General features: G+C 37.1%; 2 protein-coding genes and 1 long non-coding RNA gene across 8 annotated transcripts in view; 1 reads left to right on the plus strand and 2 right to left on the minus strand.

Annotated features, from left to right (window-relative positions):
• The window catches only part of LOC122075114, a 3,810-nt gene extending 3,099 nt beyond the window's left edge, over positions 1–711 (minus strand). Inside the window, exon 1 of the long non-coding RNA XR_006139188.1 lies at positions 654–711. This is a non-coding gene — a long non-coding RNA (uncharacterized LOC122075114). The remainder of the gene's footprint in view (positions 1–653) is intronic.
• An 8,636-nt stretch (positions 712–9,347) lies between these two features.
• Positions 9,348–14,607, minus strand: LOC122075538. Of its 2 annotated transcripts, XM_042640599.1 has the most exons (5): positions 14,247–14,602; positions 13,038–13,142; positions 12,209–12,464; positions 10,531–10,608; positions 9,348–9,731 (listed from the first exon to the last, which is right to left on the minus strand). In XM_042640599.1, the coding sequence occupies exons 1-5, from the start codon at positions 14,283–14,285 to the stop codon at positions 9,607–9,609; spliced, it is 603 nt and encodes a 200-aa protein (XP_042496533.1). In that variant the 5' UTR covers positions 14,286–14,602; the 3' UTR covers positions 9,348–9,606. The 2 variants fall into 2 exon arrangements, with proteins under 2 accessions (XP_042496533.1, XP_042496534.1); XM_042640600.1 differs by lacking the exon at positions 10,531–10,608 and having other exon boundaries at positions 14,247–14,607.
• Positions 14,608–15,845: 1,238 nt separating this feature from the next.
• Positions 15,846–18,483, plus strand: part of LOC122075994 (60S ribosomal protein L35-like) — a 23,149-nt gene continuing 20,511 nt past the window's right edge. For all 5 annotated transcript variants that reach the window (XM_042641243.1, XM_042641246.1, XM_042641245.1 and 2 more), the window contains exons 1-3: positions 15,846–15,977; positions 16,300–16,435; positions 16,540–16,696. In XM_042641243.1, coding sequence (XP_042497177.1) covers positions 15,974–15,977; positions 16,300–16,435; positions 16,540–16,696 — 297 coding nt within the window. In that variant the 5' untranslated portion in view covers positions 15,846–15,973. The remainder of the gene's footprint in view (positions 15,978–16,299; positions 16,436–16,539; positions 16,697–18,483) is intronic.

Consider the following 18,483-nt stretch of genomic DNA (forward strand, 5'->3'; position numbering starts at 1 on the left):
TTTTTACAGGATACAAATCATCAGTTCACTTGGTTGAATATCACAAGAAAATTATCTCAAATGGAAGAGTTGCAATTAGTGGAGCACATGTTTCTGATGTGAAGGACACCCGAGTTGGGACAAATATGGTCTTATTCGAATCATACTCTCTGATCTCCTTCTGTGCCATTTGGACCTACATCCATGAGACCTAAAGTCATGTGAAATTTCAACCTAGATTTGCAGAAGGAAATTCAGAAAATTGAAAAATCTACCTAGGAGCCCCTCCAGAAAGCAATGAAGCATTTCTGACATTAAAGAAAATGAAAGGCGGTAGTTTTCAAGCTTATATTGGCGAAAAATCTACCGACGTAGAGTGGAAACAATGAAATCAAACACATATCACAATCCTTAAACAGAGAAAATCAGATAAGGTAAGTAGAGTTACAACTTCCAAGTAAGAAAGAACAAGCGATCTGAAAATCCACCATTTTCGGCAATGAAATCAAACACATATCACAATCCTTAAAAGGAGAAAATCAGATAGATAAGGTGAGTATAGTTACAACTTCCAAGAACTGGAACATGGGAGGGGGAGGTATTTAAATCCAAGCTGTCTCTAGATTATGACTTGCAAACTGCTAGTTTCATGCTGTAACTATTAAGTACACTACCATTATTGGGGTTATCATGTAAAATGTGACGTCCAAAACTGCCTTTTCATCCAACCCATGGACAAATCTTTCCGTCGGACTCATTACTCTTCCAAATGATATCGGAAATTCAATATTACCCCACCTGCAACAAAATGTGCTATCTGTAATCAAAGTAATATATTACACTAAATCATTTTGTAACTGTAAAAGAGAAAAATTCAATAATAACATAAGGAGAATAAACTATAGTTCTTACAATTCTTGAAAGCTGCAGTGTCATCCAGCTCGCCTCTCATATCTAAAGGATAAGGCTTTCCATCAACCAAAGTAAAAGGATTCATCTCTAGGAAGGTGAAGTCCAGATCTAGTTGCACAGAATATGAATTAACATTCAAATAAAGTTGTTGCAAGAAATTTTAGTGGAATTTCAGAAACTGGAACATTGGAGATATCAAGCATAGCTACAAATACATCTATAAAAATAAATAACATACCTACAAATAGAGTGAAAATTACTTTGATAAACTCCTCAATTTTATCCTTGACCTGGATTAATTAAATTTTCTTTAGAAATGGCAATTTCCGATATGATACCGATATGATACACATCGATACGATACATTAAATTTTTAAAATCCTTTCGTATCGATATATATCCTATGATACATATAGATATGCATCAATACACTATCGATATGTACTGATACTCTATGGAAAATAATAAATCAATGTGAAATATATGTTTCGGTATGTATCAGTACATATCGGTGAGTATATGTATGTATCGATTGTTACGTATCGATGAGTTTCAGTACGTATTGATGAGTATCGGTATGTATTGATCAATATGTATCGGTGAGTATCGATATGTACCGATACAGTGCGCTACAATCATATAATGGCCAAGATGAGTATAATTTTAAAAAACAAGAATTTTTGAGGGGTTTCTGTTCCAAAATTGCTGTCAGTCATATTATTCTCTAACTAAAGTGGAAATCAAGGTTGGGAACAAGGATTTTACATTTATGGGACAACTACAAACCTTGAATTCTTAGTGCGATACCCTCAATTTAGTGTTTATGCATAATACATGTTATCAATAGTTTTTTAACAAATTTTTTATGCAAAAATGTTTAAAAAGGTGTTTCATATCCATTTATGTGCGTATCTTAGCGTATCTCCGATACGATACGATACCCTCCGATACGTATCTTAATTTTGGTCGACCGATACGGTGATCGATACCGATACTTTAATCCTTGGTAATGGTTGACATTTCCATTCTTGATCCAAAAACGATTGAGATTGCTGAACTACCAGAGGATTGTAACGATTGTTCTGAGTTTTATCTTGTTGAGTCAGTAGGAAAACTATTTATGATTGCGCGGGAAGTTTTTGTGGATTATGTGGGTGATGAGTGTAATGAGAGCCAATACATATTTCAAACATCTCATTTTGAGGTTTACAAGTTCAATTTTGATGACAAGAAGTGGTCACAGGTGAAGAGTTTGTGGGTGCTAATGCCTCTTTCGCCATTTTCCCTTCCAACCATTCAAGATGTGAGCCCAACTGTATCTATTTCACTGATGACAACTTATATGGTCTGATGAAAGAAAGAACTAGTAAAGATATGGGAGTGTTTCGGATGAGACTAGGACATTTGATAATCACTATGTTGGCCCCGACGCCCAAGCTCGTATTTGTGCACCTCTTTGGATTTGTCCTTCTCGGTAGGGGAGAGGTTGCGGTTGGTTTTGTTGCTCGTGTTATTAACTTGAGTTATTTTTTTTTTAATTTTCCTTTACGTTGTTTGAAGTTATTTTTTTCTTTAATGAATATTGTTTGAATAAGTCATTTTTTTTTTTAATGAATATTGTTTGAATAAGTACTTTTTTTTTTTTGGTATTGATTAGGTGGTATCTATAACTGTTGGGATTCATATGGAGCTAATATGCACTGTAAACTCCGGAATGGTCAAGGCCTAAACCGTTCTAATACTGTTCCAGAGTGGACATATCTACTCTTTTTTTTCAGGATCAGGGATTGGTCATGGCTGATACCGTTCCGATCTGGCCAATGTTTACTGCTTTGTTCTGTTTTTTAGAACCATGATTGGGATGTCTCTAACTAGTATAGATTTAATTGGTATTGGTCGAGACATCTAACATGCCCCGACCAACTAATAAAGTATTAGGTAAAATAGCCTAAAAAAAAAACAATTAAGTCATCGGATCCGAAGTTCTAAAACCTTGGCTATTAGCTCTCTCTTTTTGAAACGTGCGTTCAGGTTTAATAGCTTGCTGAAGATTGAAGAGTGAAAGGAGTCACATAACATGCAGGGTTGAAGGCAGGATCTGATTTCAGGTGTTGGTAACCAATGGCTCTTGACTTGAGGACTGGTAGTGCTAATTTGTAATTTCCAGCAATGAGCATGTGGTAAAAAGAGTAGGGTGTAGGGGATTCTATTTTTTGTGGGTTGTACATGAACAAGGAGATTAAAGGGTCGGTCGTTTACCTTTGTAGGTCTATAGTTGGGAGAGATTTGGACTCTCCAATCAATTGTAGGTTTCTCTCTTGGGAGAGAAATAAGTGCAGGTCACAGGTATGACTGAGGCATTCCGAGTTGGGGGTTGAGGTCCAGAATTTTTTCCCCTCTCCTTTTTTAAGAGTGGGTTGGGCGGAAAGGTTTGTGATGCAGAAGTGTGAAGACCTAAAAGAGTAGGAAGTCCGAGAAATTTCAGTCCTAACATGGTGCAATCTATTTTAAAGGCTTGGGTCAACTTTGTTTTATTAAGTTGTTTCTTTTCTGTTTTAAGTGTTTTTAAGCCAGTCCCAGTTGATTCGGTGGTTTAATTGGTTCAGTTTAACTGAGTACATATATGCCCCTCCCCAAACTCAAACCCTATGGTAGCAAGAGCCTTGTGCACTGACTACACTTTTTCTTGGTCCACATCGATTTTATAGACTTCAACAAGGACTGGCTAGTTGTAATAGCAATCGGCTAGGGTGTTTCATGTCACTGCAAAAAAAAAAGAAGACTAGGGGGTTTCATGACCAGTGTTATCAATTCGGCCGAATAATTCGCGAATTATTTGGCCAAACCGAATTTTTCCGAATTTTATCAAAAATTCAGACCGAATCCGAATTAAAAATAAAATTCTTTAAAATTCGCGACTTTTTCAAAAATGAATATAAATCGCGAATAATTCGGACCGAATCCGAATTAAACCGAATTATTCGGTCCATTTAAACATTATTTAAAAAAAAAACCAAAAATAAAAAATAAAAAAATAAAAAAACAATTAAAAAAAAAAAACCCAATAAGATTTTTTGACCGCTTTTTTGACCGAATCCTTAAATTAATCGTCCGAATTATTCCGAATAATTCTCCGTCCGAATAATTCCCTAACTATGATTCATGACTAGTTTCAAACTCAACTTATCAAAATGTTTTATAACAAGTTCTGTTTTTTCCCTCACATTCTCTATGCTGTCGTTACCATATGTTTTGATAACACTTTGGATCAGTTTCTTATATAATTCTGCTTCATTTTAGTTTACTTTCACTTAAAAACTGAAAATTTTATTTTACTTTTTTTTTTCCCACTGCACTTCTAACCAAACGGGCCTTACAGTGTATAAAAATCTTTTCTTTTCTTGGGGGTTTTTTTTTTTTTTTTTGGGGGGGGGGTGGTGAAGCGGGTGATAACAGTGTAAAAATCAATGGGATGCTTTCTTTCATATTACAGAGACATTTTAGGGCCTTAACAGATGTCAAGACCTTGGACTTTTTTTCTTTTCTTTTTTTTGTGAGAGAAGGAAGAACTTCCTGATGGCATTGGCCCTACACCAATAAAGGGATGTATATGGGCATCAATAGCAGGTGGGGCATCATTTTAACCTCTTTGTTCACGGTCAGTGGGCGCAAGGGCCGATTACCAACGCGGGTTTTTCTTGCCTCTCTTCTCTACTGCCGCTAAAAGTCTGGAGTTTTCACTTGTGAAGTTCTATTTGGTCTAACACTTTTCCCAACGGATATTTTGATTGGAAAAATAAGAAGAAAATTCAAGGTGTTTTAAGCCACTTAGTCTGAAAATGATCTTGGAAGCTGTAGGTCATAGGGGATCCCCATTAGGGCAGGCCTTACATCTAAAGTGGTGATGTACTAATCTGAATGCTCCATGTGTGATCAAAGATTTAGTAAATGGGATCAGATACATTATTGGTGTCGGCTGATGCCAACCCAGATCAACTCGGGTCAAACTCCTCTCTTGAGTAGTGATCGCCTAGGTCTTGTCCATAGTTACTTGGGCTATCGACATTTATCCAAGTAGTGATCTAACGATTGTGCTTTTATTGATCATAACAGTAGCACTGAGAGCCATTGGACTACCATTTGAACACATGTCGATTGCTTAGATAAATATGGGCAAGACCTGGGCAATCATTGCTCATGAGAAGAGTTGAATATAGGGATGAAACAGGATGGGTTGATTAGGTTTTTCATACTCCAACCCAATCCTGAATCCCCTTAGCATGGCCCAAGCCCGGCCAGACCTTGATTGACCTTCACCATATCCTTCTCCCTCTCTATTCCAAGTTCTTCAAAAGGTGCACGTGATTACAATAAGGAGAGTAATAGATATCTATTATTACTATTAAACTCTTGCCCCTTGAACCTGATGAAATCATGGACTGTCCAAGTCCACAACCCTTCGGGTAGCCTCCGCCACCCCATCCTCCATCAGTACCTCCAACAACATCATCCATCTGTACCCCCCTCCTCCATCCTCCACCAATAACTTCAGAAACCCTAGCCGAGGCCAGAGAAGAAGCGGAAATCATGGCTTGAATATCGTCGGCAAGGTTTGCCTTCACCCCAAACTGTGGTCTTACCCAACCCAAATTCAGGGTTAGAGATTTCTAAATCTGCCCTTAGAGCCAGTAAGACCCTACTCGGGCTCAGGACGAGTTCGGACTATCAGATGAAACTTGCACCTTTAGATCAATATGAAATCAACTTCTATTAATACCAATGCAATCTGCTTATTTTGTCGATATCTTGGTCCATGGATGCCATACCATATCGTACTTGTAGTCTCTTTTTATTATCATCATCATCATCATCTCGATTCAATGACTTTGTAGAATGTATAATTCGAATAGGTATGGGTAGGCCAATGCAGGAAAATGAACTCTGTTGTATGTTGACTAAAGTTCCGTTAGACAGTTCCAATTTTAATTTAAAATATATCGGTGTGAAGGCCAGTGGCCCAGTGAAATAGGATCAGGTTGAAGACTCGACCCAACCCTAGGTCCTCAAAATTCAACCAAGGCCCAACCCGACTGGCCAAGTTGGGTCTGGCTGGGCTGAGATCAGTCAATTTGAAGAGGTTATTGAGGAGCATTTAAGGCATTAAATCTGCGCAAGTGTGTAATTCTTCTCCATGTGAGCTATCATTTCGCAACATGGTTCCTTTTTTTTTTTTTTTTTGGGCGAGGCAACATGGAGATCATTCGTTGTTGCTTCTGAACTCCAGGAATGTTGTAATATAATTGATTGGCAATGCCGATTACTCTATTGATCTCAACTCAATTAGTCAATTTCAGCTTATTGTTGTTTAACTACACTGAATTAAATAATCATGGTAATGTAACATAATTGCCGTCACACAGAATTCTAGTCGAGAACAGATTTGCTGCTCGTACGATCACCTACTCTTACGAGTCAGCGACCAACACCTATCCTTTTTTTTCTCAGATATACCCCTCTTTATCCTTGTAATAGCAGAAAGTGGGACAGGTGTTGGTCATTGACTCGTACGACCAGGTGACTGTACAAGCAGCGGATTCTATCTCATTCTAGTATGCTAGATATATATTAAACCTTTAATCACCATATGAAGCAAAATGAATTCTGAAGACATAAAATCCATTGACCTACTTGCCAGACGAATAAGGTCTCAGTTCCTTCACGAAAATGTGCTCAAACTGGGTTCTAGTGATTGAGAAATGACCTTAGCTAGGCTACAACTCTTCCAAATTATTCACTAGTATGGAGGTGCATTGACAATGTTTATGATGCTCAACTCTTTGATGATAAATTTTCTTTTTCTTTTGTAATGACGTAAAATCTAAATATTGTTTTTTCCCCCTCTCACAGATCCATGTAGCTGAAACCATTTAGTTGGGAGAAGGCTGAGTTGTTGTTGTTGTATGCTTAACTCTTTGATGATAAATATTTTTATTCTATCTTGTAAATAGTTTTGAAAGAAGCCATGAAAGCTTTGCTGGGATTTTAATTCTCTATATAAATTTAAGATGCGTTCGTTTTCTACTTGATGCATTAGATTACAGAATCGATTGATCTCAATGAACTAGCAAAGAAAAACTCCTGGGTTTTGACAGAAAAAATGGTTGTAAAGCCTGATATATTGTTTGGGAAGCATGGGAAAAGCAGTTTAGTTGCTCTAAATCTTGATTTTGCTGCGGTTGCTACATTTGTTAAAGAGCGTCTTGGAAAAGAGGTACTTAAATTATTCAGCTTGATTCTCATAGCTGGGAATCGATTAGTTCTTTCATTGCATCAATCCTGTAACAAATTTTATTATATTTATATTATCCTTTTGCATCTAGAAAAATCTTGATTTGGAAGAGGCTGGATTGAATCTTGATATGGCTAAAGCACTAGGGAGATTTAATCCTTTTCATTTAATTTTCTAATGATATGGGGAATGTTAAATTCTTGAATAGGTTGCAAAAATGGCTAAAGCACTGCAGAGATTTGGAATGAAGAGGGCATTGGCTGGTTTAGATGAAATGGCTCCCCTTGGCAGTATCCCTTTCCTTTTATGATTCAGTCTTCAGGATGTTCTTATCTAAAATTTGCTGGCATTGTCTCTGCTGTTTCCACGGCATATTGGGTCTGAAAAGTTTTGAGAAAATTTGCTTTTATTTGTTTCCATTTAGAGTTCGTATATATCTATGAACAGAATAGGTTTGCTCTCCTTTCTCTCTCACACACACACTAACTCACATCCACTCCATAGTTTTTAAGATTCTAACCAAACACTATTGCTTGATGTATACAATGGATTTTGGGGTGATGTTAGATCAAGTAAAGATCATAAGCTGGTTAAGGAATGACATAGCAGCAATAGAAGAAGAGGGTGAGCATGTGGATTATGCAAGGGAGACTTCAACAGACCCAATAATGCCAGCCACGTCATCTGCACAAGAGAAAAGGACAGCAAGGATTAGAAAGAGTCCAGTGTGGACAAAGGACTATTGTATGGCATAGTAAAAAATTAGAGAGAGTAGGTGTTGATTGACAATGACAGCTAAGGAAGCAACTTGTAGCAATTTGTAACAACTTGTAGCTCTCACTGAAAAAACTAATCTCTTCTCTATTTCAACTCAAAACTGAATTGAATGCTCTCAAGTGCGTAAAACATGATACCATTACAATGTGGATTCCGTTTTTATGAAAATAGCTTACTTGCCCTTGTCTTGGTTCACTATGGACCCACCTTAGCAGTGTAGGTCCTCTACTTGGATTTAGATCGTCTCCAGTTGGGGGCTTGGCTGGAGAGGGGGTCAGTCATGGTTTTGCATCTCTCTCTCTTTATTCCTGTTTACTATTTTCTCCTCTGTTTTGTGTCTATCTCTCTCCTCACTGGTCTCTTTCCAACCATCCCTCGGCTAGAGAGAATCTGAATCCCTCTACTTTATATGTAAAATGGCTAAGTAAAGAATGAAAAGCTTGGTAAGTATATAGGCTGTAAGTCTGGCCTTCTTTTGCATAATTTGGTAGATTGGCTCTCCTAAGTGCATAAAAACCTCAAATTTTTTTGGGGGTATAAAAACCGCACTTTTACTAGATGGAGAAAGTAAGTGTACTATTATAGTGCGTTTTCTCACCTTGCATTGTTTGGTAATTACACAATTTATAATACATAATCCCATAAAACCATTGAACATGTCTGGGAGCCATTTTGTTTAACTAGACAATTTCCCCAAAAGTCTACTAAATGTTGGATCATTTGATTGGATGGCCATTAAAATTGACATATGACTAATCTAACAGAGGCCTTATCTAAAATTGATGGAGAGTAGCTTGTGCATTGCACATGCTGTCTTGTAATTAGTTGTAATATTATTTTTTTAAAAATACAATTTCTATTATTGTGTTTATCGAAAATTATTTATATACGAATATTAATGTAATAATGGTGGAATTCATTAAAAAGAGCACAACTAAGGAACCAGGTTCTGTCTCAGAGCAGGACATAATGCATGACAAAGATACTGTAACATTTTACTGTTCATTGATAGCCACTAGATAGAAACTGATAAATCCGTTTTCAAGTCTTTAGCTTATGACTGAACCAGCCTATTTAATGTACAGGCCTTTTGATCTCAATTAATAGCAGATGATAGTGAGAGCACGTGTTTTGCAAGGGTTTTTGTATACTGTGTTACAAGTTTTGAAGATGCCCTTGGATTGGTTTAGGGGGTTTTCTAAGAAAAGAAAAACATAAGAAGACATAAGTAATGATGAGTTTATGCGTCTTTCTTACTCTTATTTTTCAAAAAAAAATATTATTTTATTTTCTTTGATTGCAATCATAAACAATTGTAACCATAAAACCATCATAACCATTGGGAAAGTATGATCTACAACATTTTCCTCCCTCCTAGTTGGAAAAAAAATCCACCGAAGAAAGACATAATATTCAGAATACAAAACCAGCATAACCATCCGGAATGTATGTTCTACAAAATTTCCCTCAATAGTCAGAAAAAAGAGTAGAGATCAGTAGTCACTGGAGGGCGAAAGTTAGGCGAAAGGTACATATATAACACTTTTCTCTGACTGGATTTGTTAAGAGAGGTCTTCTCTCGGGTTATTCCTTCCACTTTCTTCCACTGCAGCAAAGTAAACAAGCATCTTTAACTGTTTTTTTTTATTTTATTTACTCAAACTCCCTTCAAGCCTGTCAATTGCGGCACCAACCCCGCTTTTTGCCTCACTGCTGGAATTAACAACTGAATTATCTTCATTTGCCTTCTCCACAAGCTTTAAATGAACCCAACCTGGAAAAAAATGTGCTTTCCAATTAAAAAGAAGTACCAACAACAACCTCATGCAATACGCAGGCAATGAACACTTTTGGGAGTATAATATCCAAGTTAGAATCTATTAATTAAAAGGGGAGAGGTGAGGATTCTACAATTTTGAGAAAACCCAAAGAAATGTAGGAACAACCATCTTAATAGCACATTCCACCCAAAATATAACATGTTCTTTTATGCACAGGACATATGATCAGGTTGATCTTTGCCACTAGGATTTCTTGGGTTAAACAATTGAACATTTAGATGGGCCGTGTATGAAAGTGGGAAGTGAGGATGCCCTGACAAAAACAATCCACTTAGATATATCTCTATTTACTAATATGAAGCTAGGGGGAAAAAAACACGCAGTAATAAAAGCACACTCCTCTAGGCTTGTTGGCCAGTCTGATTGTGAGTCCCGGGTTTATTGTTCATTAAGAAAAACAGTATCAAAGGACAGCATCACCATACAGCAAGAATTATGAAGTAATTGACAAGCCATATTAACCTGTTACTGGCACTTGCCAGGCAAAGATATTTTTCATGAAAATTCCCTTTTCACACACAAATAGCCATGGATAAAACTAAAAATAGGAAAACAGATTAACAGACTATATCAATATGAGTAGTTCTGAATAAATAAAATAAATTACCCCCCAGCAACTGCTTTAATCAATTTTAGTATTATGTAGAAGAATGATACTGAACTACATTCCAAGAGAACACAGAAAACACATCAGTTTATATTAATCAGAAAGTGATGGCAAGAATATGTTACCAATAGGGAAGCAAAATGCCGCTCCCAAAACTGAACCCATCAATACATTCCTTGCACGCCAAAGGAGGGATCCTGGCACTGGAAAGAGAAAGGACAAGTAAAAAAACTATCAATCGCAGAGAGAAGTCTATCTTTTCTATCATCTTTTGCTGCCTCCTAGTTCTAACCCCCATGAGCAGGCAAATGCTTCAACAGGTTTTTAAAGAGATGGATCCCCCTTTAAAAAAAAAAAAAGGTTTATTTAGGTGGAGGACAGCCATCCAAAGCACTCACTGGGCACCTTCTAAAAGATTTTTTCTTTTTTGGTGAAGACCTCTAAAAGACTTATGGCTTATTTCTTTTACGTCACATCCAAACATGTTCTTCCCTTCATCCAGGGTTATACATTGGAAACTTAAGATCATGTGATTGAGATAGTTGTCATAATGCAAGGTGAGGCGAGGCAGTGGCCAAGCACCTTGGCACCTTGATTCAATATTTCTATTAAAATGATTTTCATTGATCTATAGTTTTAGTTGTGTACCCTCATACACCCTACCCCATCGTATCACTGAGTGAAGCTCATCAAAGGTCTGAGGAGCATGTAACACCCTATTGCCTTTGCAATTCAAGTCCCTCTTCTCACCCTAGTCTCTGCAACTCAGTGAAGCTCATCGAAGTCCAAGGAGTAAGTAACACGTACACTTCTAATGTAAGACCAGTTTACATATAGAGAGAACTAGGTACTAGTCTCACAGTAGGATCACTATATGACAATATCAGTAGATTACAGCAATAAACCCAGAAACTGAAATGGACGCACACTTTAACAGCAGATGAACATCACAGTATATGAACCTTTAAGCCCTCAACATGGTTAACACTGCCCTAGATTGTTATCTAATCTAAAGAGGAACAAAACCAGACCAGAACTGGTGTATCGGCTGACAGAATGGTACAAAATATGTCATGTGATACATATGTGCTACATTCGGAGGAGCATCAACAAAATCTCCAGTCGTACGTAGCTCGTGGATTAGACCTGTCAAGAAACTCCATGTGGTATTGAGTAGTGAGTGTTGTATACTTGTATTTCCCTAACCTAATATATATTTTGATTGTTTTAATTGCATATATTTACATTTCCAGTAGCTAAATTATATGTATTCAGCGTTTAAAAAAAAAAGGCTAGTGTACAACAGCATTCAACATACACTACCAAACTTGGGTCCAAACCACAAGTGCCATTTTGGGTGTTTTTTTCGTGTGAAAATAATTCATGGAATATGTATAAATGGCAAAATAGGCAGCACACACAACACACAAACACACAAAAAAAGGGTACGAGTTCTGGGCCTCAAAACCTAGGTTTCGATTCTGGCCATGATCAGGCCCAACAGGATTCGAAAAGCCGATCTGATCCTGTATCCTGACTCCGAGTTCTAAATCTGTGAAACTCGCACATCAAAAGTCTGACATAGACAGGGCACACACTTCTTGATTCACACCTTCACCTTCTAAAACATTGACCAACATGCGCCAATATATTATGGGAAAACACTAGCTATTCTAGCATCTTATTAAGAGTCTCTAGAACAGCCTTTAGAATTGGAAGCTCAGCTATTTAGTATAAAGGATACCATACAGCAAAGGTCAACAACCACTCAGTGAAATTGGTCAATGAGCTTTGATTGCTTACTGATGAGGCCAAATGCTGCGGCAGTGGCTGAACCAGCTCCAACAACGTTGTAAACATCATGAACACCCCGTTTCTCAGCAAGCAGATTCTGCAAGCCACAAAAGGTCGCAGTGAACATACCCAGACGAATCCCACCTACTATTGATCCACGAGAAACTCGGATGAACCTTTTCTCCATTGCATCTCTCATTAACCTGTGCTGCTCACGCTTGTCTTGAGTGCTCCCAAGCTTCAACATAACTTCTGCATCCTTGCTCTGCAGAAACAGAAAAATAATTCAGAGGATCAAACCAAAAATAAATATGGACTGTAATGAGAAAAAAATTTGATCTATTTGAAGTAATTTCCAGGTTACAATGAATTAAGCTTTCTCTTCTTTATAAGAAATAAAGAAGAAGGTTCCAGATGCAAAGCATGCTAATCAGCGGTATCAATCAAGTCATCTGAGATCAACAAACTTCACAACCACCGTCAAAGAATTTAAATGGAATGCACACGATAACTACCATCAATACTATCACTATTCATGCAGCAGATAATTACTAGCAAAAGAAATGGGTTCCATATTTCCTATGGAATCAGAACTTTCATATTTCAGTCATCTAAAATTCAAGCTTTCATCTCTGAAATGTCAGAGACACCCACAGGTCTCATCTCTTATCCCCATCCCCTTTCTCCTTCCCTACGCCTAAATTTTTGCTGACTTTGCGTGTCTTTGGCCTTGGGAGGGCTGATAATAAGAAGCGACTGTCCAAGTGAACAGAACATCAAAGGTCATAACCAGGAAAGAATGATCTACATAAAGCAGAGTTTAGAAATATGAACTCACAACAGATGCAGCAGCTTCCTTGCTGCCTCCATATAGCATGCCAGCAAACACTCCAATAACCGTAGCAGTGCCCCAGTTCACAGTACCAGCCAGTCTTGGAGTTCTCTGATTATTAAATGGAATCAGCAGCTTACAGAAAGTAATATAAATTCAATGCAAGAACAGTATAATGTTGAAAGAGGCAAGATAAAAGAGCAATGAGGTGTATTTCTTTGAGCACAATAGCCACGTTCTAAGTTATCACCAGGCATATACTCATCAACGGAGAAAATGAGAAAAAGTAGGGGCACAGCAAATCATCTAAGATGGACGCTTACTTGCCCATATGTGAAGTACTCATGATTTCATACATAATGGTTATGCCCAGCCAGAAACATAAGCTAAATTACTCAGTTTTCACTTTTTCATATGCTTCCTTGTTAAGGTATAATCTATCTTATTCAAAGGATGATCATTTTATAGTATTTTACTGAACTATATGAACTTGTAGAACACCCATCTAATAGCAAGTAAAACGACCCACAAAACCCATAACAAAACATGTCATGATTTGACAAGTTTTCCAAACAAGTGTCTAAAAAAATATGAAACTCTGTAAGTGAGCGGTATAATTCTTTGTATAGCAGTTTATAAGAATATAAAAAGTATTCACAAGCGTAAATTTGTGGTGAATGGGGTTCTTCCCTCTTTCTTTTCTTGTATGATTTACATTGCTTATCATCAAACATGTGAAGATATCTCTTTTATGAAATAAGTTTCAACCAAAGAAACATGTGATGAGAGTCATGGAGACAAGCAGAAAATTAGGAAAAACAAAAATCTAGTTAAAGAGTTTAGATCACCCGCTGAGACAGTACAACCTCTACATTGGCAGAAATAGGGAAGTATTTGCCATTTTGCGAATAAATTAAAGAAGAAATGTATAAAATCTCACGGTGCATACAACATTCTGAAATTCCAATCCTGCAGTACGACTCTTAAATTTGAAAACATCATTTCCCTTTCAGTAAATAAACAATCTCAACACAAGTAAGAGTACCAATGGTACCACACCAGCATTTGATACAATCAAAGGTGCAGAACCACATATAAAAAGGAAAAATATATCAAACTTTGTAAAATATGGTGAACTCGAAGAAGGAAACCTAATTAAAAGAAGAACAATAAGGAAATTTCTAGCGAGAAGTTTGAAGGCGGATAAATTCTCACAGTATAGACGGTTGGTTCTGATTTCTCCGCGGTCTCCATGATTGGAAACTTTGTCACAGTAAACACTTAAAAGGTATATAAGATTGAACCTCTGGTCAATCCCATGAACAACTCAAGGTCAGGATTCTCTTCGACAATTTCAGCAGAAGTTTTATTTAGAATAAAGCTTCAAACCTGTAACTGATAGAAGATGAAGGAGCAATGAGATTTCCTTTTTTGGGGGGTTATGGCCTAATGGGTATCGTTGAAGAACGATGAAAAGGGTCTAGCAGAAATTTTGATGGGTTTTCCTTGAATTTACGAAATTGGAGAGAGGTTGCCCGACCAGAAGGCTGAAAAACTCCGGATCGGTATCGGTCGAAATTGGACAGATTTACCCTTGTTTTGAAAGACGGCAAAAGAACCTCACGAACTGGAGTAGCTAATACCAGCACGTGGGCCAATAGGAGGTAGCGTGGAAGAATCTGCAGCTCATAGGTTAGGGTACTCTGGTCTTTTTACGCATATCCTTATCTGGGAGTAAGCAACACTAGACGGCAAGTTGTTTCTCTCATGAAGGAAAGATGTTGTGTCTCATACATCAGACATATTGGTGAGTTAAAATGATTGACCTATCTCTAATGAAAAACATAAATTCTATCAGATACTTCTACTAGTGGTTTCATCATCCTATACAAGTGCAAACCATGTTGTGTTTTATTTAGGGGTGTCAATTATGAGCCCACACCGATAAGTTTGATCGACTCGATATGTTTGCTACCTGATTTGGACCTCGACACGTTTATTAATCGGGCATTCATGGTGTAGGTAGCTAGCTTGTTTGCACTCGACTGAATCAACAAGTTTATACGCCTGCTTGAAGAGACTTGTTGTGAACCGACCCATCCCAACCCCTTTAATACTACATAAAATTCATATTTTGTTACTTCTAGTAATAAACTAGTTAAGTTTTATTACTCTTTGCTTTATAATGGGATTTGATTTAATTAAGCCTTGTTTGTAAGTCTTTTTTTTTTTTTTTTTTTTAAGAACAACCGTAATCTCATATCATTTCTCTTTCGTCACATATTTATGGGTCTTCATTCACTTAAGAAAAGAATTTTAAGGTGTACACGTTTAAAAGCATGTTTGAAACATGTTTAGACTTAAATAGGTCAATAACTCGGTTAAGGCCCGTTTAAGGAAGCTCGAATAAAGTCGACGTCGATCGGCCTGATTATAAACTGTTCCATGTCCTCTGAAACTAGGCCCGTTTACTTAAACGAGTGTTCACGATGCAAGGTTTCTAAGTGGTCAAGCCTGATTAAGCCCGATTGAGACCAACCTAGCCCGATCGATTGATACTCCTGGTATAAGGGAACCCTCTCTCCAAAAAAAAAAATTAGATTTTTTATTTTACCCTTATACCTTACGAGAGAATTGGATCGGTCAGAGTGGATTGCTTCCATCAGTTTAGATTGGAATCGGCCTTGATCGACCCGATACCAATTCCACTGGTAAGACATAAGGGTAAAATAGTAATAAAATTTATTTTTATTGAAAGCGGAGGTATATATGTCCGATACGATCCCCGAGTTTTAAAATAATGTTGCAGACAAGGGCATTTTCGTCATTCAGTATTAAGAACCCTAGGACCTTCCGGACTATAAATACACAGCGCAACTGAAGTCATCTTGGTTCTTCTTAGCAGGGCGGAAGCTTATTTGGCCGGTAGCGATTACATCGAAATGGGTAAGCGTCATCTTCTACGATTCGTTTTTATGCAACTTCGTAAGATCAAAGATACAACTTCTGGGTCTATTCATATTTAGAGTTTTCTATAAGACCCTCCCAACAAAAGAAGGATTGATAATGTTCAATTTCTAGGGCTTTTCTTCTCGAGGAGTACTATTTTCATAAGCTTCTTGTTATTTGATCGAATATGAGTTGGGGCAGCATATGGTTTCAGTTATAGTATGGGATATGTTGTTTCTTGTGTCATCTTTTTTTTTTTTTTTTTTTTCTATGAAAGGGTTGGATTTTGCTTATTCGATTGCTGCGTTTTTATGAACAGCGAGAATTAAAGTTCATGAGCTCCGGACCAAGTCGAAGACAGATCTTCTGAACCAGCTGAAGGAGCTCAAGGCTGAGCTTGCCCTGCTTCGGGTGGCTAAGGTCACTGGAGGTGCACCTAACAAGCTTTCTAAGATGTGGGTAGTTTTGTCAATTATGGGCTTTGCATATTTTCGCTTTATGGTTTTGTGTTTTCTACTGTAGTGGTTTGACGATTTATATCTTTTACTTGGCATTGCAGAAAGGTTGTTAGGCTTTCTATTGCTCGTGTGCTTACTATCATCTCTCAGAAACAGAAGGCTGCTTTGAGAGAAGCATACAAGAACAAGAAATTTCTTCCGTTGGATCTTCGACCAAAGAAGACCCGTGCAATTAGGCGTCGCCTTACAAAGCATCAGGTGTTTAATTGCTTTCCTTTAGATTATTTCTTTTTCTCATTATTTTTGAGGATTAGGACAAAAAGTACCATGGAACCCAAATTTCGGTTTTAATTCTGTTGCATATAAATTACTCATCAGTTGAAGTGATTTTGTGAAGCACTAAAAGTCTTGTTTGGGCTTTTCATAGATGAAACTTGCCTATGCATTTTGAGTTTAAAAAAAAGTAATATAACTTATGAGATTGAGTAACTACTGGGAAATATCCCGGAATTATTTAGAGGCAAAAGAATCTAACATCAAGATGGAAGTGATTGAAACTAAGGCTCCGATTGTTTGCGAGGGGAATTTAAAGGGAAGGGAAGTGAAATTTTCATACTTAAAAATGGAATGTTTATAATCATTACCCCATGTAATTCAATGTGATTGTATAAACTACTTGATTTTTTTAACCATATTTGGTAATGATACATTTTACATGTAATTTTTATTTTACATATTATAGCAAAGGGTTTTGGATGTGAAGTAAAGTGAAATTTTATAACCAAATATGGAATGATTTGAAGTAATGATATAGTCACATGGGGTAATGATTACATATATTTCTTTTTTAAGTGAAAATTTCTCTTCCCTTCCCTTTAATTCCCCTTGCAACCAAACATAGCCTAAGAGTAAATGATAGAGCATGGCTATTAGAGGGCATGGCTGATCTTATCACCCAATATGTTGCTTCAGCATTGGTTGTAATATATTTCTCTTTTTGTCCTTTTCTGATCTAGCTCACCTTCTGGCCCCAAAAGAAATGCTAATGGTATGGAACTGTCCTGGGTAATGTGGGAGGCTTCTATGTGCATAGTTATCATTCATTTTTCATATGGGGTGATTTTTCATTGTTTGAGTTAGTGATTATTCCCCCTCTTTTTTCTCCATTTGCTTCTGAATGGAAACCCTGCATTTCCTGCAACTGTCTTCAAAGTTTCGTGAAAGTTTCAGGTAGGCAGCTAAGCAGTTGAGAATGGAAGGGTTTATAGTTGATGCCTAGATTATTTGACAAATCCCATGCTTTATGTGATGAATGATGCTTTATAATACTCTTTTTACAAACATAATTCAAATACTTGCTTTACATTACAATGTCACCTTTAAGATGCAGTATAAAATATACAAATGGCAATGTGATTCTGTGTGTATTTTTTCTTATTTATTTGAAGTAGTGACTGGCTGTGGGATGCTTAATTACTATGTGTGTGATTAGTGGATGTTTAACCATTTATGGTGGCGTTGGTGTTTTTATGGTATTTTCGTTCATGTGTTTTATTTATTGTAATGTCTTCTCTCTCTTCTCAATGCTGCGAAGTTGATTGCTGATGGAGAGTAGGGGTGGGATTGCTGATTAAATTTGTTCACCCAATCTACGAGGCATGTGTATTGGTGTCCAGCATAAGGTGTTTAACGACATTATATTCACATTTAAATCGCTCCCTTCTGCCCTCTCTTTATTTTCATCTGCATTTCTGTGGTAGATAGTGTAAAAGGTCCTAGCATTTGCTAGCCCAATCGCATTGGTTTCAGTATTCGAGGATTCATGAGATGTCAAATCTAACTAGGGAGCTGCGGAAGGTTCTCTTTGAACAAAGCTGGGTGAGTATGAACAACCTATTAAGAGTCCTTGAAATAAGGAGGATATGATATTCTCCACAAAGTGGACAGATGGAATCTGTTACTGGTTAGCTGTTATTGTGAACTGCTGTCTACGTAGGAAGAGGAACAGAAAAGGATTCAGCCAAGTTTTTCTCTTCTTTTTTTTT

This window comes from Macadamia integrifolia, chromosome 4 (genome assembly GCF_013358625.1).
Source record: "Macadamia integrifolia cultivar HAES 741 chromosome 4, SCU_Mint_v3, whole genome shotgun sequence".
NCBI classification, from domain to species: Eukaryota; Viridiplantae; Streptophyta; class Magnoliopsida; order Proteales; family Proteaceae; genus Macadamia; species Macadamia integrifolia.